Source organism: Lipotes vexillifer, unplaced genomic scaffold, assembly GCF_000442215.2.
Source record: "Lipotes vexillifer unplaced genomic scaffold, Lipotes_vexillifer_v1.1 scaffold696, whole genome shotgun sequence".
Lineage (NCBI taxonomy): Eukaryota > Metazoa > Chordata > Mammalia > Artiodactyla > Lipotidae > Lipotes > Lipotes vexillifer.
In genome coordinates, this window is record NW_006792928.1 from 102,238 (window position 1) to 124,953 (window position 22,716).

The following is a 22,716-nucleotide window of genomic DNA, read 5'->3' on the forward strand; positions in this document are numbered from 1 at the left end:
TCCCTACAGAACAAACCCAACACGATTATTCCGATCCCTTAATGAACACTTTATAAGAGGAAACGTGCTGGTTTTACAGTCACCAAATCCACTTAAAACAATGTTCCCGTTATTTTCTCTTGGCGAAACCTTGGATTCCTGGAAGCCCTGGTGATTAATGGCAGCAGCTAAGAGCCTAAGAGCTTTAGAAAATAAACTTCAAGGTGACTGAACAGAGGAGAGATGCTGAGCTTTTCCACTGGCCAGAGTCAACATACATTCACCAGCTGCACGTTCTCGGGGGGTGGATTGGGGTGATGGGGCCCGTTGGCTATGTTCACCATGTTGTTTCGTTCAGAGCGGAGACTCTGCCGAAGCCGGTCATGAAGCTTTTTCCGTTGCTTCCTGGATAGGAAAAAAGGAGCATTTATTTTTTCTATTATTTACATTTTTCAGTACAGTCAACTCTCTACCAACACACAACTCAAGGCAGTGGCTTGGGAGGGAGTGCCATTTCATCTCAGGAGGGGAATCATCTATTCTTAGCAAGCGGATTTAAGAAGCTGCACGGGATTCTTACAGAAATTGAACTGGACTGCTCAGAGAGAAGAAAAAAAAAAAAGAAGACAAGTCAAGCTGAGAGGGGGCTAATACCCCAGCTTTCCTAATCAATCCATCTTTGCCTAAGTCTTACCGATGGTCATTTGTCTTAGGTAACAATTCATGCTATGCAACTGACAAGGTTGCTTTCATTTATAGTTTTGCCTGTCTGTGTGTCTTTCAAGAAAATGCAGTTAGTGTTGAATCTGTGCATCACACATAGTGTGTGTATGTATAGAACTGTACGTGCGTGAAGATACGTACTTATTTTGCCGGTAGGTTTTGGCACAATTATAATATGATCCTACTCTATTACCACGTTTTTCTGTAACTAGGGAACGAATATTCACACATTCAGATTGAATACAATAAGACTCATAAGGTGGATTCCGTGAAGGCTTATTTATCTCTATCGCTTGCTCACTTCTGACAACATACTAAATCCTGGGACATTAAGAAAATGCCATCCATGCCCTTACTTTTATGCCATAGGAGCATATTGTCTTTGTTCCTCAACTTGGATCGTAATATTAGTCCCGTGACTAGTTTTGGCTCAAGATTTTATACGATGAAGCGACAAAATAAAACAAAACTGTTAATAACATTATTTCAGCCTTGAAGCAGAAGTTCTATGTATGAGAGAAAAATGAAAAGAATTCATGTCAAACGGTAATTGTATTTGTTAACATGAACCCAGCTTAAAGGACCAACAAAGCGAACACAAATCTGTCTTCATGTTTCTCGTTTATTCTTTCAAAGCAAGTTCTGCTTAATTCTACTCCTGTGAGATTCCTTTTGTACATCTCTCACTTTGGGAGCATTGGAACCCGTCACCTAATTAGATGGAATTGAAAATTCACCACGATCATATTTTTTAAAACCCCTGCATTTCAAACAGCACCAAATGCTCCCTTTATCCCCTAAGTCTGAGTACAGCTGGACGTGTCCTCAGCAGTGAGATGACACGCTCCTTCCCCACAGACACCTGCGTGTGTCCCTGTGCAACCCTGTCCCTCCCACCCTTTCTTCGGTCGTGGGACTGTGGTCAATTATCAGAAGTCTGCTGAAGACTTTCACACAAATAGGCGAAGCTTTCTAATGTACGTGATTAGGAAAGGTCCTCAAAATGGATTATTCGGGAGGAAAAAAATAAGGAGAAAATCCCTCTGTGGCGCCCACCCCCTTTTTTCAAGACTAAGCAGTGGAGCTTGCCGGCCAGGCTGTCTGTGCGCTAAGGAGAGAGGGGGTGAGGAGGGCGTTTACTTGGTTTTGCAGTAGGCCACCACACACATGATGCCGACCACAAGCAGCGCGATGCAGATGCCGGTGATGGTGAGTACTCTCTTCTGGTAGAGCTCCTCTGCTTCTGGAAAGGGACGAGAGCAGACGTCAGCAAATGTCCCTGACCCTTGCCGGGACTTAGAACTGAACAGTTGGCATGCTGTATTGTCCACGTTCACAAGAAAATACACACGGGACACTTCATTTCTCTTGCAGACGTACTTAAGGTGCAGCATACTCTGCACTACATTTTGAGCATAAAATGGCAAAGCCCGTTGGGGGCCATTTATAATTTAAAAAATGATATTATTCAATTACTTTAATGATAAGTTATAGATATATGTGTACTAAACTGGCACATCATAAACATGAATTATAAAATAATGATTTGGTTAAAACTGTAGATTTTATTTTTTTAAAAAATCTCTTGCAAAGACAACAGGAATCAACACCAGTAAAAGGAGCCGGCACTGGCACCACTGGGACCCTCTGTCTCCTTCTTTCCTTCTTGCCATCCTCCCAGCCCCCTCCCCTCCCTCACCCTGAGCCTCTTTGGATTTCCCAGCTATTTCCTATTCCTGTGGTCTTTACAAAGAGCCACTTCTAACTTAAAAAAAAAAAAAGAAAATCAAAGACATTTGCAAACATGAGCTTGACTTGTAGTTAGCAACAAAACTGATGCAGGATCCCTATGATTTAACAGTAAAATGCGAACATAAGCACCATGACAGGGAGTAGCAGGGCACTGTATCAGAGAAACCGCATACCATGGGTGGGATCGTCCCGTCCTGGGCCATGATGAAGGTTTGTCCTTTGAGGAACAATTATTATTACTTCACCAGTTGTACTTAGAGACCTAATTTATGGCACTACAAAACGATTGGCACAAATGATACATGATTTGAAATAGATTGTACTCTCCTGCATTGACCAACTTGGCCAATTAGCTAATGTCGGTTGCACTAAGGAGATGGGATGCTTAGAACTTTCAGGTGAAGGTACTGCTGTATCCCCAATGCAACCAGTTTCTGCTTCATGGAAGGCTTTCTATTTGCCAATCGGGTTTTGTGGGGCTAACTTGCTTAGACTATGGTAGGTCAGGTTCTTAACAAGATTGGCTGATTTAATGGTGAACCTGATCCTCTTAGGAGCTAAGCTTCCAAGCAGTCCAATCACACGTATTATTGGGAGATATTCACGTGTTCAATGAGAAAGAAAACTCAACTGATGCATAATAAGCGGTGTGAGGTGTATTTGCTCTTCTGATTAACAAGCTGGTCAAGAACTGGGGAATATTTTACTGATGAAGGTCTCTTATCTGGACATCAACATGGGGCCTTATGGAACATTTTCAGTTTACATTCTCTGTCTCAGCAACCACATTTTTCTCTCTACTGAGAGAGGGCAAGTCGCTGGAAGTCTTCTTGAAATGAAAAAGTGCAATTTAATTTCTATGATACAGTAGACTTTATCATTAAACAAAACATTTCCTACAAGCCAAGCCCATGGTAATCAAATTCCAGTTAACAGGTCAGGAACATTGTCAAATCAAATTAATAAGAGCACTGATTATTAACAGGAGGGAGAGAAAGAAGTAAAAGAGACCAGAATGCTGCAGAGATTATACGAAAACAAACCAAGAGTGTCGGAAGTGGAAAAGAAACAAACTGAGAGGACAGACGGGCTGACAGAATGACGGAGAGAGGGAGGAAGCCAGGTAGGAGGGAAAACAAGATTAAGAAGTGAAGGAGCGATCTGAAGTCCCTGGCACAGCATGCCTGGTACTAAGGGAGGAAAAATAAATACATAAAAGAAAACCAGAGGGAGGAAGTGCTGGGGTGGGAGGAAAGGTGGATGCAGATTTGGAAGGGTTATCCCATACAGCATAACTCCTAACCTAGACTGGCGGTCACGTGGAAGCCACAATTAGAAAGCAAAGCAGCTGGTGCAGCTGATGCATTGCGGGGCGACAACGCACCAGGAGACATAGAGCGGTGTCATGTACTTTTGTGCCGCAAAAGTCAAATGAGGACGTGGCACGTGGATGCTTGTATGTTAATTGCGAGTGTCTGCTGCCTCTTACCTCCCCTCCCACATAGCCACAGGACAGGGAATTCAATTTCATAAGGTGTTAATCTGTGAGCTGATATCCCTGGGGCCTCCGCCTGGACCGGGCACCCGGATCAGTTTTCAGCACTAAGTCTAAACAGCAAAGGCATCGCCCCACTCACTGGTCCTTCTCCAGGGATGCAGGACACAGAGCAGGGATCCTTTGGTTGTGATGAACTGGTTTACAAACCAGAAGTGCAAAAGCATCATTGCCTAGAAAATGAAGACCCTACTATACCTCTTTCGCTTACTCTATTTTTTTCTTCTTTTCAAATGACAAGCACTTGGCAGTATTGCCATCTTCCCATTCTATCTTGAGAAAAACCTGGGAAATTGCTTCTGCACACTGCAAAAAGAGGACCTAGCCAAGGGCCATAGGGGGAAAGGCATCGAGCCTCTCACGGACTCTTTGGCAAGTTTTTTGGTGGTTGTTAATTATAAAATAGACTAATTTGGGTTTGCGAACAAATCGTATATGATGACTTGCTCATTCTTCCTAGGTTATGTCAGAAGACACAGTTTTTCCAGGAAAATCAATCATGGAAATAGAAAGGCAGCCCAGTAAAGGCCAAAGGGCAAAAGAAAAGTGCTAAATGAACTAATTAAAACCAAGGGCCCTAGAACACAGATGTGGATTAGGGTTCTGCATTCACATCAGCATGTTTGCATTAAATGTTTTTCATCTAAGTTTCTGATTTTCCAATGGTTTACTAGATGAGGTGACCCTCACAAAATAAATGTGTTCAAAGAGAAATACCTGACGAACAATAATATAAACAACGAGTTTTTTAAAAAACCCTTTCCCCCCCGCCTTATTTTTTTCCCTAGTGTGACAGGGTCAATAGGACAAGAACAGATTAGAGGCAGCGTTGAAAAAAAGAATCCATCAGGCTCGTTGGCGGATCTGCCTTATTAATGAGTTGAAACACTTCTGAGTCTTTATGGTTTGGCTGGATGCACTGAATGAACCAGATCAAGCATGTTTTTCAGACTGATCTGGCTAGGCCAAGAGACAGAAGCCTTGGCTGTCTCCATTTTAATTGACCTTTAAAGTCGGATTTTCCTTAAGGATGGAATGTTCTGGCTGGCTGGGGACTTTGGAACCTCTGGAAGGTTTGCCCTTAAGAGGTCAAACCTTAAGGTTACCAAGGTAACCCCTGGTGTGGGTACCACATCAGTGTGCCTTTACTAACCCTTCAGATCTTACTGAGGGAGGTTATACATCTGAAATATCCATCACCCTACTTCAATGTTTGGGAAGAGAAATATTAAATTTAATAATTATACCCTAAAGTGATAAAGCAGGAAAGATGCTGTTAGGGAGAAGCGGGGAGGTGACGGTGGTATTTTTTTCTTCCTTTCAGGTAAGGCCAATCAGCCTTTTTCGAAGTGGGATAGTTTTTATCCCGAGGAAAGTAACCTGAATAGATAACTCCCCTCGTGTAGACCACCTGCCCCCTGCGGGATGTTGGTGGGACCTCTTGTGTTCCTTACTCTTGGGTGACGTTCTCTGATGTGCAAAGGACCACTCACATGAACGTGGGGCTATTCCCATCAAATGAATAGTTTTCTCTTGGAATATTTTTGGGGGCAATGAGCAATTAATTGAGTTTCTATCCCTGGAATGGATAGAGCCTGTAACAACCTGATTTTCCACAAGTTATGGGAAGTACATTAGGTGTAGACTGTGATGTTATCATTGAAACAAAAGCAACAGCTATAAGATGCTCTCACCGCATGATGTCACTGACACCAGCTGGTTGGGGACCAGATATTCCTGTAATGAGGACATCGCTTTATTGACCGACGGTCACGTTCCTGGGGGCCTGCACTGTGGAGCCTCTGGAAGAATAGAATGGCTTCCCCTTCCTCCCAAGACTGGCCTTTTCTCCCAACTCTTTAGGGTGAAGGCTTTCCAAAGAAGTATGCCCCCAATACACATGCTCATAGGAGATATTTTACATTTGCAGTGTGAAAATGTCTATTTGATTACTTGTTGGGATATAGTGACTCAAGTTTAATTCTGTTAGTGCTAGAATTTCCAACTAAAATAGCACAAGGCTATTTCATTCTGTTTTCTATTTCCTTGTTCATGAGATCATGAAATTGACTGGAGCAGTGCCTGAGTATCTCCAGAAAGGCAGAGTAATCCAAGTCTATGCATATAATATTATGTTGCAGATTAAGATGTTACTATATTAACAGATGAGTTTTACATTGTATGTCAAGCTCTCATCAGCCTAAAACGTGGAGCTTACACTGATGTATGTAAAGATTCTTCTGTTCTCAGGCTTCTGGTTTGGTTCTTCCTACAGCCTTATAAACCACTCCAACGTACCCCAGCTCGGAAATAACAGCACGGCCAGATCAACCAGTGGGTCAGAGGACATGGGATATATGTGAATTTGCAGCAGGTAAGGTGATTTTAAACTCTAAGTGAAAGCTGGGAATCTACAAGCTGGTGCACTCAGTACCACGTTGGTAAACTAACCATAGATTGAAAGCAAAGAAATCACTGTTATAGCTGTATGATCCCTTCTAAAGAGAAAGGAAATTAGTTAGGAACTGAAAGGGAAGAATAGACAGCGGGGGGGGGGGGGGAAGGGTTTCAGCTCATAGGCTCTAAATTCTGCAGGCTAAAAGGAATGATGATTGGTCCATACCCATAAATTCAATCCCAAGATGCTCTGCCAATGCAGAAAGTTGACAAAAAAAAAGAAAGAAAGGGAAAAAGTTTCAGAAAAGAGCAATACACTGCACTCCAAAACACATTACACACGACTATTATGGCTCTGTGCGTGCACATTGAACAGACAAACGGCGGATGGTTAAGGAAGCAGTGCTCAGGTACGCCCCCATGAGTCCACAGAGGGAACTTCTCTTTTAAGAGGTGCGCAAATACCAGCACACTGTGTCTTTATTAACCCTTAAAAGACCTTACTGAGGGAGAAGCTGTATGGCTGAACTCTCTTCTATGCTATTTCATTATTTGGGAATAGAACACTGCATTTATCATCAGAGACGGCATTTGGCATTATTTCATTCTTCTCTTTGCAAAAGGCAGACTTGAAGTTCCGGGGAGGTGAAATTGTTTTGCCCAAAGACACACAGTGGCAGAGCTAGGAGGTGAAGCCAGGTAACTTGGTTGGAAAATTTCATCACGATGGATTTATATAGCTATGCTCTAATATTTCTTGTTGCTTTAGTTTTTTTTTTTTTTTTTTTAAACGATTTCCTTTTCTCCAAACCTTCTACTCTCTCCACCACTTGCATGACAAGGAGCAAACATTTCTGCTCAAAAAGCCAGACGGGGCACTGGGGCACTGGAGCCTGCTTCCAGTTTTCCATATAATTCCTGTGTGGCATTAGGACAGCTCTGAATGCCTCACTTTTTCAACTGGTTAAAAAAAGGAAAAAGGAAAAAAGAAAAAAGAGGCGGAGGGGGGAGGATGCAATTCCTGGGTTCTTTAGTTAAATTTAATTTACTTCTTCAAATCACAAAGAGCCAATTAGATGATCACTTCCCAGTGCTTAGCTCCAATGCCCAGATGACAGCTGAAGGGCACAGGCACCCAGGGAAACTGCAGGGCTGCCCAGGGAAAGGGGCTCAGAGTTGTGTGCTCACAGCCCACAGTCCTGGCAGAACTGACTGAGGAGGGACCGGGATTGCAGGACCAGCAGAACCTGCACAGGCTCAAGTGACGAAATGGGGCCAAAAAACCAAAACAAACAAACAAACAGAAAAAACCAAAAACCTCTGGAAAGGACACATTCCATTCTTGAAACAAAAAGTTGTTAACTAAATTTCATCACGTGCGGCCCTTCAGGATTTCCTTATTTGTGCGTGGGTGGTGGAGAGGCAGGTGGGAAGGAGGGGCAGGATGAAAACAGAGGGGTTCTGTGGTCTATCTTTCTTCCCTTGGTCACTGATTAGAGAGGTACCAGGACAGTCCCCAAAATATGACAAGGCATCTGTTAAGTTTGAAAACATGCGGGAGAGGGGTATTTCTCTTACAGAAGCGTCAGTTTGGACATGAGCAAAGCCCCTCATATAGAGAAGGGAAAGGAGGAGGTAAGTATGTTTGGAGTCATCCTCGTTTCAGGTCCTTTCTCTGCCATTTACCTGTTCAGTGACTTTGGACAAGTTAATTTCTTGTTGACAAAATGCTTACGATATTGATAAATGCCTCACAGGGTGACCCTGTGGAATAAAGGAGACACGAAGTATGTCGGCCAACAGCAGAGGGGTTCAACAACTTGGGGAACAGACATATCTGGAGATTTACTTTGGGCCACTTACTGCATGGATGTAGGTTTACTTCTGATTAATTTCACGGGCCTCAAAACTCTGATAGCTCCTGGGATATATCAAGAATTTAGATTTAAAAAAAACTTGCCACCTCTTAAGGAAATGAAGTTTCCTAGGTTTAAAAAATCTATATCTATATATATAGACGATATACAGATAGTGCATCTAGTAACAATGATAAAGGGGCACTTTATATAACAGAGAGCTCCCTTTGCCTTGAGTCCAGGGTACTCAGGCAAATCACCTACATTTTTCATAAATTTAAAGCCAGAGGATGTAGGGTTACTTTGGTTGCACAATGTTCACAGCAAAATTAACAACTTTTTCCAATCCAAACGAATTTCTCTTGCCTCTGTGCAACATTCAATTTGACAAACTGACATTCTTCCCCCCATTTGTTTCCTCCATATAAACTGCGGAACATCAAGATACCAAAATTCATTTTCCGAAGAACTGATCATAAATTTCCTTACACATTTACATGAGAAAGTGACTCAATTTTTCTCCCTAGAACCCTCTCCATCTCTTGCCTTTTCCTCCTACGTCAGTAACAATTTAAGGGTTAAAATCAAGAGATAACTACAGAAACTCTTTCCAGAGAAGAGAATCATGATTCCATGCCTACGTGAACACTGCTAATTGTCTGTATTAGTTGCATAGAAAGCTTGGTTAAGTCTTCAATGAAATTAGTAGCATGCTCATGCATACATATTACTGCATTTACAGTTTTATAGGTAAGTCTGTGAGCCTAACTCTAATTTCATTTCATGGGAAGTCATTCATATCAGGCAGCTCCAATTTCAATAATTCAAAGGGAAATTGGTACTTAAAATTGGAATCTCTTCTGGCTATAAGCCCTAACAAGGAAACAAGCGGAGGAAGCATGCATCAGTCACACTAGTCCCATAGCAAATACTACTCTAATTTATTTTTACTATTGGTGGCTACGTTTCTTTCATTGTGAGTCAAGAAAAGTAGGATACACAAACACTTTTCATTTTCTGAAGAGGTCATTACTTTCTATCTTTTCTATTTAATCTAATGTTGGCTTAGGCTTATTACATATCATATGTTTCCTATTGAACTTCTGCCTAGCCACTCCATTTTTCAAATTAAATTAGTAATTCAAAAACACGAAGGTTACTGTAAACAATTTAGTTTCCTTTTCTACATGTGATTTCCTGCTGTGCAGTAAGCAATATAAAAAATTAATTTAAATCTAAGAGTCTTCAGAAACTATTAAATATTGACTCGCTAATCCTTTGTTTTAGGATTTTTATAATAGTTTGAAGAAAACTGCTTAACCTGTAGGTTAATTTAAATTTTCAATTGCATTAGAGAAAAGAACAAGAAAACAACTTTTTTAAAAACTGAAATTGTCCGTACATGCAATTATAATTTCTGTTAAATTTGAAGACATTCAGGATTTTATTCCTTAACATCTTGGGTCTCCTTATGCAAATAATCTCAAAGAGGTATGTGTCCTCTTGACTTTCTGCCCCTCTGAGGTTTCTAGAGGGGTCCTGTCAATGTCATTTCTAAATGGGAGCAATTTAGCATCTGACTTCTAATTTTCGACTTACCTTTACAAATGTAGATTTTTTTTTTTTTCACATATACCAACCCATATTGCCACTGAGCCCTTTGAAATGTAATAGGAAACTCTCTCCTTCCTTCCAAGTTTCCATATGCCATGAGCAAGTATTGATGCATTCACAAAAACACACACAGTGAAATCTCACTAACGCTCAGCTGGAGTTAATGATAATTTTGTCATAGGTTGAATGTGTCTTTATTCTACTTTCAGCAAGATACACATGTTTGATAAAGAAATTAATAACTTCAGAAAGTTTTTAAAACATTTAGAAAAGTCAACACAAAAAAGTTAGGCACTAGTAACCTATGGTTCAAAAACACTTTTAAGGCTAAGTTTACTCATTCTGAGAATATGCCTTCAAGTTCTAAAATTGTACTCTTTTAAAATAGACTATAATTTGGTCTATTCTATAATTACTTCCTATTAAATGTTAGTTTATACATGACCTATTTGCTCCATACTGCCTGTAACTATTGAAGCTGTGAGTGCTTTTTTTCTATAACGTCTATAAATTGATTATCAATTGTCTATATATATATATATACACACACACACACACAGACACACACAGACACACACGCACTCTCTCTCTCTCACACACACACACACACACACACACACACACACAAAATGATGAACACAATCCTTTCAAGTAGGGATTCTGTGTCAAGAAGGGTGAAATTTGAAGCTGACTAACCTTGACAATATCTTCCTAGAAAGTATCATAAATATGTTTTATTTCAAGGAAAATGGCTTCCTTCAAGAACGCTCTATAAAATATACATGTATTCCTTTCTTTTATATTTTAAATCAGTTTTTATAAATCAATAAATGTCCCATGGGACACCCTGACCAGACAAACTGTATTAAATCCTAATAATGTAAGTTACGTGTTAATAAGCATTTAAAAAATTGTACATTCTTTTAGAATGTGATTCTTCAACTGAAAATGTAGTTTGGTAAGTTGAACAATGTTTCTCTTTGAAGCTGGGGAATATATTTTCTTTTAAAATGTATGTTATGCATTTCAAACTTTATGAACACCAATAAATAAATTTTAAACATTACCATGGTGGCAACACTTTTTAGTTTTTGTGTAGCCTTCATTGTTACTTGAACATAAAGTTCTCAGAGCAGCAAACATTTATTTTCCTGCCTTCTATGTGAAGGTCTGCAGAAATAAACATTGAGAATTTAAGACATGGAAGTTAGAAAATTAACTCTGGGCAAGACAATTTTGGAAAGCAGTTTCTGATTGGAAGCTCTTGCTTTTCCAGACATGAGGCAGCGCTGATGCATAGTCACTACAGATTTTGTTTATAAATGTGCTTCCTATCAATCTTTGTTAAATCAGGTTAAAAATGAATGCTGCTTTCCTGGACATCTTCCAAAAGTGCCACTGAAAGCTTACTAAAGAATTTATTCAAGGAATCACACTAAGATTAAATACACAGTAGCTATTTTAAAATTATATCTTATGAAAGAGAAAATGGTCTAAAAGAGAAGCTGAGAACATTTTCTCAGGTTATTACCGTCAGATCTCACTGCATTATCATTTTGGGGGAGTATCTTCATTTTTTAATGCTTTTCTCTATCTGGTACTTGAACATTGCTTTCAGTGCACAATGGTATTCCAAAAATTTAAGTACAATGCACATGTTCAGAATTTTCATTAAATTCTAAAATATAAATGTATTGAATTTACACAGTCACATGGATTTGCTAAATCTATGTCATTTGAATACAAACACATTTCTAAAAGAAATTACTATATTAAGTAAAATTCTACTTTTACCTTCTGTTTTTACTTTCCATCTTATCTACCTTTGTAACAATATTCTACAGCTGTAGAGAGAACAATTCTGTCCACTAAAGGCATTTTCTTTAAAGATTCTGAATAAAGGGGAGACCGTGTTTGAAAATTTAGCAATGCCAATTTACCAATTTTTCACAACATAAAATGGTCTGTAACATAATTTTTGATCTGTAGCCTTTGTAAATACATAATAAGCACCACCTCACTAAATAAAAAAAAAACGTTTGAATAGTATGGGCCTAATCTCCCCATAATGCATATGAAATTTCTTTATTCTTCCATGTCTGTTAACATAAGGAACAGAATCTTATTCTTTGCACGTATACAAGTAAGAGTCAAATCTCATTCTTTTACAGCCCCCAAATGACCAATTGCTATCACTGTTCCTTGTGTTACATGAATTTATACCCTAATATGCTATGTGAAATATTTCTTGGGGTGAGAAATTGACAATCTGAATCAGAGGTTGACAAATCCATTACGATGCTTTTGTAAATAAAGTTTCAATAGTACACAGCCATGCTTATGAGTTCATGCATTGTTTATGACTGCTTTTGTGCTACAGTGGCCAAGTTTTCTGTGGTTACGACACTGATGGTATGGTCTGCAAACACAGAAGTATGTACCATCTGATCCTTTACAGAAAAAAATTTGTCAACCTTTGATCTAAATGCATAACAATATGGAATCCATTTTAAATATAATGCTTTGAAAGCTCCAGAATTAAAAGCTATAGTCCTCGTTCACAAAAGCAGGAGAAATACATAGTTTAGTTATCCGTGCAATTATATACAATGTGAATTGGGTCTTTTAGGAATGATGTCCAAGACTTCATGAAGCCACAGAAATCAATCAAAATTTCCCAGTTCTCATTAAAAAATATATATCTAGCAGTGAACTGTGACATTTCAAAGTGACTAATAAATATTTTTAAAAAACAATTTTCCTAAAATTATTACTGAAACTAGAATAACATAAATAAATGATTTAACAAGTCATCTGAAAATCATTTAGACCCGAATCACTTTTTTCGTAAACAAGGTCAACAGAAGCCTGGCTATCTCCTTTGCTGTAAAATGTTTGTTTGTTTTTAATTTTCCTACTCAGTGCTTTTTTTTAAACTTAAATGCAAACTGTTTGGTTAATGAAGAGAAACATCTGCACTCTTTTTATTCTGTTTATTTGTTAGAAATAACACATTCTGAACCGAAATGAACTTACCATCGTTTCCAGTGTGTACTGGTTACAACTTAGTGAACATCCTTTTCAGGATGGGGTCATTTTATAAAGAAGATGGACTGTCCAGTGGAATGATTTTATTTTATCAATAAAAGTGAGACTTTTAAATGCCTTTATTATCATTGCACTGTGTGATATAGACTATCATTTTGTATCACATTATTCAAGATCAATTTCAGAAACATCGGAGCCTCACACACCTATGAGTATCTCAGAGCCAACTAGTCATGAACAGAGGAAGTAATACAATTGCTTTTGTTAATGTTCTCATGCGACAGGCAGAGGCAGTCAATGTTAGACCTGGTAAAACACATCTAGCTCTAGGTGAAATCTGAGGGAAGATGCAGCAACAAGAAAGCAGCACCGACTGAGCATGCTCCTATTCAGGCAGAGACAGAAAGGGAGTGGACGTACTGTAGAAGCTGGCCATTACGTAGTTTTGGCAGCGATCACCAGTAAACTCATTTGGGCACCTGAGAGAAGAAACAAAAAAACAATGGTAGAAAAAACAGAGAAAAAGAGAAGAGGTGAATATATGCTAGAAAGAAGCTCCTTCAGTGACATTTGATTGAACTTGGTGAGTTCACCCTCAGGAACTGAGCCTTTGTCCTAATCATGGCTTCTAGACTCTGGCATTTCCCCCAAAGGGTTAAAAATTTGGACAAAAATGATAGAAAGATCCCAGCATTTTAAGTGACTGCATTCTCTCAAAGGGAGTCACTTGAAGTGAAAGCAGATGTTTTCTTTAACTAGGTTTTCTATTTGACAGCATTGGTCCAAAATGCTGGAAGGAAAGGAGTTCTGGTTGGCTGGCCCGCCATGATCACCAGCATCACTGACCATCCTGATGGGTCATTCTTTTATAAAACTGATGACCTTTGGGGTCTGTGTTGAGACACAGTTAAACAAGGTCTCATTGAATGGGTTTATGCCCTGAGTGGTTAAACCATAATTAGAACAAAAGGAATCAGTCACAACTGAGTTGTAAAACCACCAAGTGGTAGTGATTGTTGCTGTAGTTTGGGGGAGAAAGCAAATTTCAGATTATTTTAACATACTTTCTTGGGTTTGGACTTTCATGGGCACATTCTCAGTACATCTTGCTCCAGTGAATCCAGGTTGGCACCTAGAGGGTAAAAATGTAATAAGCAATCGAACGCTAAAGACACTGAACTTTCAGACTGGCAATTTTCGTCCTATGGAGTATGGAGACTCCTACAAATGACCTGGTAGCTGAACAACATAAAAGAAAGGAGAAGACAAAACATTTAGAAAACCATGTCCCATGAAAACTGTGGGGTATATATTTCTGTTGTTTGCTTCAGTCTTCATAAAATCAGTTAACTGAAATTTCACTAGAGTGAGGTTGAAAAGAAGCGGCAAGTTCTGGGCAGCTAAGTCACTTTCCCTTGGGCATTTCTGAAGTTGTCTCTGATCAACTGACTCACTATGTTAAAACACTGGTTTTGGTAAGAGCTTATAAGGTTCCATCCAGCATCTTTTATTGTTTAAATGATTCTGAGCTTTTTCTTTTGTAGACACAATTTTTTACTTCATTTCATAGGTCTCTTTATAAGTGAAATCAACAAACTACAATAGAAGTCAAGCACTGTCCCACTCTAGTGATTACTGACAAGAAAAACGACATCTCTTTTTGTTTTAAAGATATTACAAATTAGGTCTTATTTTTAATGGTGAAAGAAAGAGGCAGATTTTTATTAGTACGAATTTTACTTCATCCAATTATCTCAAGTCAAAGGCAAATACACTTCTAAAATTTAAACAGTTATTCCTCTACTGAGGTATTTAATAAATGTCATTTTGCATTTAGGTACATTGTTTTGAAACTGTATAAAATTTACATTTTACTCACTCGTATACATTTGCCTATCAAAATTCCAGAACCCTGGTAGAATATTGTTCTTAAAGTCTTGTGATGGGGCTGTGCCTAGATATAGAAGTCCTTTACAATTGCTATTTTTGTTGCTGTCACTCCAGTAACTAAAGCATTTCAGAATGGATTCATTTTACCCAGGATCATAGTCTAAAAAATAGGGTCATCAAAAAGTTCCAGGACACAAATGTACCTCTTACATGTGCTCCAAAACCATAGCCATGATTATTATTAATAGTGCATCTAGGCCATAACCATCATGCACACACCTTATGACTTACTTACAACCCTTTCTTCTCCAGAGTAAATAAAAATAAACACCACCTTTTTGGCATCAAAGAGATGTGAATAAAACGATTCATTTTTGCTGATATAAGGTTGATTTTTTTTTTTCATTTCCCTTAAAGCCAAAAAATGTTCTCAAGTGATTTGGTACATCTCCCTCACCTATTTCATGAACAATGGCTTGTAAGAATACATACTAGCAGTTCCAGATTTTCAGCCCTATAAGTACTTGGGTAAACAAAGTATAATTATGATCATTAAAAGTAATACCGGGGGCTTCCCTGGTGGCGCAGTGGTTGAGAGTCCGCCTGCCGATGCAGGGGACGCGGGTTCGTGCCCCGGTCCAGGAAGATCCCACATGCCGCAGAGCGGCTGGGCCCGTGAGCCATGGCCGCTGAGCCTGCGCGTCCGGAGCCTGTGCTCCGCAACGGGAGAGGCCACAAACTTAACAACAAACATCTTGTATTGATATAGTTTTTTCAATTCTTCAAAATATATTTTTTAAAATGAACTGGTTATTTTCATTTATAATATTTTTGCTTTAATGAGTAGAGGAAGATCTGCCTAGAGAAATACAGAGATAAGAACTATAACCTGTGAGGCTGGGTCATTTCTCATGAAGATGTCATTCTGCATGCTTCAATAAGAGTGCCTTCACAGGTAATTTAAGAAAAATATATGGAAACTCGTTTTCCATATAACTTATTTGACATAAAAAGTTTTGAAGTACATGGGTTTGTTTGTTTGTTTGTTTTTGCGGTACGCGGGCCTGTCACCACTGTGGCCTCTCCTGTTGTGGAGCACTGGCTCCGGCCGCGCAGGCTCAGCGGCCATGGCTCACAGGCCCAGCCGCTCCGCGGCATGTGGAATCCTCCCGGACCGGTGCACGAACCCGTGTCCCCTGCATCGGCAGGCGGACTCTCAACCACTGCGCCACCAGGGAAGTCCTACGTGGGCTTTTTATTTGTATATTTGTTTCTGAACCAGGACTATATAAATCCATATAGACATACACTATAATTAAGTAGGTAATTTCAGACCTAAGAATATATTCTATAATGACCATTTCATCTTAAAAATTTAAATTCTTAATTTGATCACACAATAATCCACTTGTTTCATACAAAGAACATGGTATAAGATATGTGAATATGGTATGTGTGTGTGTGAGAAGAGAGAGAGGGAGAGAGAACCATTGGAGGTAAGAAATGCACGTATTAATTAAGGATCATGAAATTAACAAATAGCTGAGAGATCATGAGTTCCTTAAGAGAAGAAACGCATTTATTAGAAGATTGCCATTTATGCATCTAGGATGACACTTTTGAGATCACTGGGCAGTGGACAACTAGATGAAGGGGATCAAAAATCTTACCCAATCAATTTTCTAATTCGTACAAATCCTGAGATGATGTTTCCTAGGAAACTAGCATTATCTCTATCACAAGATGATATATCAATAGAATATTTGGTGCAGTAACATTAGATCTGCTTACGGTATGCCAATCCTTTTTGGAATTATCAGCTATAACCGAACCAGAACTCTCCTTTCGCTACTGTTTACCTTCACTTAGATGGATTTTCTTAGCGTAAAAGCCTTATTATTATTCAAAGTGGGGTCCAAGGACCAATAGCAACAGCATCTCCTGGAATCTTGTTAGGAGACACGTAGAATCTCAGGCCCCCATCCATAACTACTGAATAAGAATCTGTATTTCAACAAGATCCCTAAGAGATCTGTTTGTACATTAAAGTTTAGGATGTCAGGGATCCTGACCTCCAAAAGGCCCTCTACCCTGGCATCACAGAACCTTGCTGCTTGCATGTGAGAAGCCCATTTGGCTTCATTGGGCCTCAGCTGTCCTCAGGGATAAAATGAAAGGATTTAACTAAGTGATTATCAAAGGTTTCTCTTACCACAAAGGTTCTGGAAATCACCCTCACACATGGAATCACTGTGCAAAAACCCAGACATCATTTCTTCTGAATGTATTACCAGTCAGGGAGGACTCAAGAACTTAAAAAATAAATTTCTGATAGAATGGATTTTTAAGACAATCTGGAGGCAAAATAAATTTCAAATACCTATTCCTAAGCAATTCAAGGGTTCAGCGGCTATAACCATTATGTAACTTTTGTGGACGTCTAGGATTGTTACCAAATCAGATGGAAGGAAGTGGAAACAGTTTCTGCATAAGCAAACTGCAGACTGCATTGACTGGGTAGAGGAAACACGCAAATGGAAATGCACCTGATCTATAGGCTCTGACTAAATTCTATGGAATTACTTCTAAAAGAATAGGCAGACTGGCTGCTGACATATTTCTTTATTAGCACTGTACTTTAAGCACCCAATCTATCGCTTTCTTCGGAGATAAGAGTACGGTAAATTTAATCTGATTTTGAACAATATTCTTTGGCACGAGTCTGAGCACCTTCCAAGAATTTTATGTCTTAGAAGAATCTGTTTGAATAAGAACCGAGCCCCTATTATAGCTCCCAAACTATATATACCGCTTGTTTTACTGATCAGATTAGAAGATGGAAATATTTTTTTTAAAGTTTTAGGGCTTCCCTGGTGGCGCAGTGGTTGAGAGTCCACCTGCCGATGCAGGGGACACGGGTTCGTGCCCTGGTCCGGGACGATCCCACATGCCGCGGAGCGGCTGGGCCCGTGAGCCATGGTCACTGAGCCCGCGCGTCCGGAGCCTGTGCTCCACAACGGGAGAGGCCACAACAGTGAGACGCCTGCGTACCGCAAAAAAAAAAAAAAAAAAAGTTTTGCATTTGCTCTTAACATGATAAACTATCTTTGTTCTATGTTTGTTCTTCGTGAGATGAAAACTCATAGACAGTTTTGTCTGAACTGAAGCAGCATCTCTTCCAACTCGCATCAACTCTTCCCTGAGTGCCATATCCTCACCTCCACACATCCACACCCTGGGAGAAGGATTCCTTATTTGGCTCTCACATTGCACGCTGCCCTGATCTCTTCCACTGTTCTTACCTATCTGTCTCGTGATTACCTCTTTGTGAGGACGCTGACCACATTCTGATCATTTTATAGCTCTAATGTTTAGCCTGGCTCATGAAGGACTCTCATAAAATGTTAGTTAAACTGAAACCTGATTGAGGATCAGACTGCAGTGTCCAGTAAAGGACTGTATTAAGGAGAATCTCACAGTCAATTGATTTGCCAGGTACGGCTCAATAACCGGCTTTTATTTTTATAATTTGTGACCGACTCTCTCCTCTGTATACTTGCAAATAATTTTTTATAGGAGCTCCCAGTATCCTCCTTCTAGACTCCCTCCCTTAAATAGAAACCTTTAAAACTGTGTCTGGAATTTGGAAAAGACTCTAACTCTTTAACAATAAGTCTATTTCCTCAAATTTAAATCCTGTTACTGAAATACCATCTTACCTAGGATTCAATAAAGCCATTACAGTCTAGTAGTAACCAAGACTTCTGCACAGCTTCAGTAAAATAAAAACTGTTCTTTTTTTTTTTTTTTTTGCGGTATGCGGGCCTCTCACTGTTGTGGCCTTTCCCGTTGCAGAGCACAGGCTCCGGACGTGCAGGCCCAGCAGCCATGGCTCACGGGCCCAGCCGCTCCGCGGCACGTGGGATCTTCCTGGACCGGGACACGAACCCGCGTTCCCTGCATCAGCAGGCGGACTTTCAACCACTGCGCCACCAGGGAAGCCCCTAAAAACTGTTCTTAATAATAACCTTAATACATGGTGACAATCCTGATATGCTTACTATGTAATCGATCATCAACTCATGTAATTTTGTGAAGCAACTTAGTGCTTGGTGTATTTTTTACATTCTAATTGAATAAAGTATTTCTCATTTTTTTTGATGGAGACACTAGACATAGTCAAAGATATTTCCAGAACTCCAAGAAACTTCTGGTTATTTAGGGTTTGCTAATTTTAAAAGCCATTATAAATGGTTTTGTGGTTTTTAAAATTTATGGTCAATTAATAAACCATCCTTAGACATCCTTGCTCTTCCTTTCTTTATTTCTTGGTTTCATTAACTTTCATTAGGTCCTCCCTTGATCAGGCAGAAGGGAAACAGGTTTACATATGATATTTTGTCTCTATTTAGTCATCACTCTACCATGAAATATTCAGACAATTTTTTAGATAATTTTCTTCCAAAAAAGAAGAGCCCCTATTTTCTTTTCACTCTACCTCAGTACTAGCTAACTGGGGTATTTCCTTCATATTGCACAACAGCTGAAACAATTTCTTTGATGTCCATGTTTACAAATATCAAGTAATTGGCAATGCCAACAGATACATATTGAGGATTATCGGTGTGTTTAAGTGTTAGACGTTAAGGACTTTTGCTCGTACTCCGTAAACCAGAGCCGGCAGTGTATACACCAGGTCAAACAGTGCTAGTTTGTTTTTCTACAGTATCATATTGCAAGGGCTGACTTTTCTCACCCCTTCACTCAGGATTCTGGCTAGAACTCGCCCACTCACTGGCTGAGTATCTGTGTTGTAGATTATTCTTTCCCAAATGGATTGTTACTATTAGTCTGCATTTTTCCAAGATGAACTCCGTTCTGTTATCCACCATGAAGTGAAATTTCTTGAGGTCTGTATATGCTTTTCTAATTTGTGTTTTAGTGTTCTTTATGGTATCATCTGCAAGAGACATTTATTTCCTCAAGGGAATGTCTTCTTCAGTACCATTAAAGAAAATATTAAATATAATATATGCCTTCAATAACATCTCCTTCAGATCCAACCTTATACCTCCCCATCACTGATCATCCCATTTCTTTTTTATTAAGATCTGGGGGCTAGTTCTCAATTCTTGAGATAACAGTATATGTAGAGTGGCCACAGTGGACTCATGGGTAAATACTGAGGGGAAAAAAAAAAAAAATCTAAGTTATCCTGGCTCGCTAATGTTGTTTTTCAACATCTAAGACATACAATCCCACTAATGAGGGTGCCAGTGTTTATGAATTAATCCCTCCTTGTTTGAACCCTGGTGCCCTTCCCAAAGCTCTGTTTGTACAGCTTGTTCTGAAACGCTCATCTGTAGATGAAAATCCTTGCCATTGTTTACTCTAACTGATGTATCCTTTACTTTGGGGTCAAACAATTTCATCGGATACGGGCTCAATCTATGTCCCATGCATCTACGTGTCCTTGTGACACAATGACTTATGGACTCGGCTAATTTGTGGTTTGGTTTTCCTCCCTGGAGGATGCCCTTCCCCGTCTCATCACACAGCTTAGCAATTCCAAACTTTATAGCTCCATCTACTCCAGCCTCATTTTATGATGAAACATCTAAATATTCACTTTTGACTTAAATCATTCAATAGAAATATTTCAAAATGGTGCATTTTATTTTAAATAGACTATATGCTTCTCAAGGCGAGGGCTGCATATACTTTTTTCCCTGACGGAGTCTCTGCCTCTGGCTGGTTGTGGTCCCCCGTGGTACATTCCCTTAGCTCCCTAAATTCTCTTCATAGCACTCAGCACACCAATCATTTATAATTAAATTAATTACTTGAAATACATCGGCTACTCACAAGAGCCTACAGACTCCATGAGGGCAGAGACCACGTGATTTTGCTCACCACTTCATACCGAGCACAAGCATAGAACTCGCCTCTTAGAAGGAGATCAAAAAATACATGTGGCTGCCTAACTGACTTCAGGAGAAAAAAAGGAACCAAGCTCTTAAGAACACTTAGTGTACCTGATTTTACGCCAAACTGCGGCCAAACTGGTTTCTATAAGAACAAAAGGATTTGCTTCCCTCTGTCTTCACGAAAGTCAAAAATGAGTTAATAAATACCTAGGAAGTACATAGCAGGAGTCTAGATACAAGAGGACACAGAAGAAATAGAACACGTGGTCATGTGAAGAGCTGACTATCTACATCTAAGCCACAAGAGTCCCTCCCACTCACAAAGGTTTCTCTCCCTGTCAAATGTTACAGAAGGTAAGTGTCACACCCACTCCGAAGGACGAACGCTTCCAGAGCTGGCTGGACTCCAGGTCTAACCCAAAATACATCCCTTTGCTCTATTCCAAATTTCTCCTTCTACAGCCATGATGATGAGGCCACAGGACACAACTTGAATCTGAACCATCACTCCCTTGTTTAATTATGTTAATTCAGCTACTAATATGTTATAAATATCGCCATCCTCTTCCTCATTGCTATGCCAGGATTTTATAAAACTTTAACCTTAGCTAGTGTCTTGACTTTCTCTCCTCATCTTACCCGGTCCCCAGATGTCTCCAGCCTGTATGGAAGTCTCTCTTCCCTAAGCACTTGCTATGTTTATGGTATCACTACCCTGCTCCAGAAGTTACTATGACGCCCGATTAGCTATCACGATGTCCAAAGTCCTCTGCCTGGCTTTCAGAGCTCAGAAACTGACTCTCCTGTCTAACTTAGTTTTTTTGTTTTGTTTTACTTCCCAGAATGGAGCTGCTCGTCTAGCTATGCATGCCACTGGGTCTCATGGGAAGATTACTGCAGCCTCAGTGTCTGCCTGGTATATGGAAAAAACTCCATAAATGATGACGATGTTTATGAAGTCTTCAACTAATTCCAGTCTTTTCCTTCTTTAAATTCTCATTACCATACAATCAGCACTGTACCGCTTGGGATATAGTCACTTTAACTGATGTACTATTTTAGTTACTCCATTTCCGTAAATAGACTAAGTTCCCAGGGACCAGCGACCATGCGTCATGTTTTCTCTGCTTTTTCAGAAATGCCTGGCATAGATGTAGCTGTTCTATAAACAAATGTTAATTAATATTTCATTTACTGAGCTTAATTTATTATAACAAATTTGTTGTGACTTTATCTCCTCTAGCTATGTATTTTTCGTAACTATCTCGATAATAATGTGTAATACAATATAGGCCCTTATATATACTACATGGTTTCATAAAAAATAGACAAAATCATAAGTTCATGTTTAAAGGCACCTCCCATCTTCCTATGTTTTGTTTGCTTTTTGTTTTTACATATAAGGAAGTTAATGATCAGAGATATTACATGATTAAATGAATGTCAAATGCAAAGTTATAAAGCTAGCTGGTGGCCCCAACAAATCAGATAAAAACTGCTAATGTTAAATAAAATGAAGAACTGGGAATTAAATATGATAACACAGTCTGTTAAGACAGGTGTATATATTTTTCCAATGCCTACAGAGAGAATGTAATTCTACCATTTATTTTTTATTACAAGGAAAAAGAAATCTTGCTTCCCCAGAGTTAGAAGTGCTTTAGCAGAAACGAATTCATTTAATTTCACTGACTCCCTGGGAAGAATTTTGGAGAACATATTAACTATATGTTATAAATATACCGTCCAGAGAGTTGAAGTGAAAGAGCTCAGACTATTCACCAAAACTGGTGGTTAAAACTCTAATCCCCACATGGGGAAGGCACATCTGCCCATAGGACAGCATCATGGGTTTATAAATACGGTGTGGTATAAAATCATTTTTCGATTAAAAAAAAATCACATCAACATCTTCCAAAATAGTTCTCTAAGTAAAGCTGTTCAGAGGAGCAGATATACAACAACAAGGGGAGAA

General features: G+C 39.3%; 1 protein-coding gene across 6 annotated transcripts in view; it reads right to left on the reverse strand.

The window, feature by feature from the left end:
• NRG1 (neuregulin 1) overlaps window positions 1-22,716 on the reverse strand; it is a 219,196-nt gene that overhangs the window by 7,509 nt on the left and 188,971 nt on the right. For 3 of the 6 annotated variants that reach the window (XM_007466131.1, XM_007466133.1, XM_007466134.1), the window contains 3 exons: window positions 13,989-14,056; window positions 1,843-1,945; window positions 258-384 (listed from right to left, as the gene is read on the reverse strand). In XM_007466131.1, the coding sequence (XP_007466193.1) occupies window positions 258-384; window positions 1,843-1,945; window positions 13,989-14,056 (298 nt within the window). Of the gene's footprint in view, window positions 1-257; window positions 385-1,842; window positions 1,946-6,632; window positions 6,657-12,858; window positions 13,404-13,988; window positions 14,057-22,716 lie in introns of those variants that run through there. The other 3 variants (XM_007466130.1, XM_007466132.1, XM_007466135.1) reach the window with 3 other exon arrangements.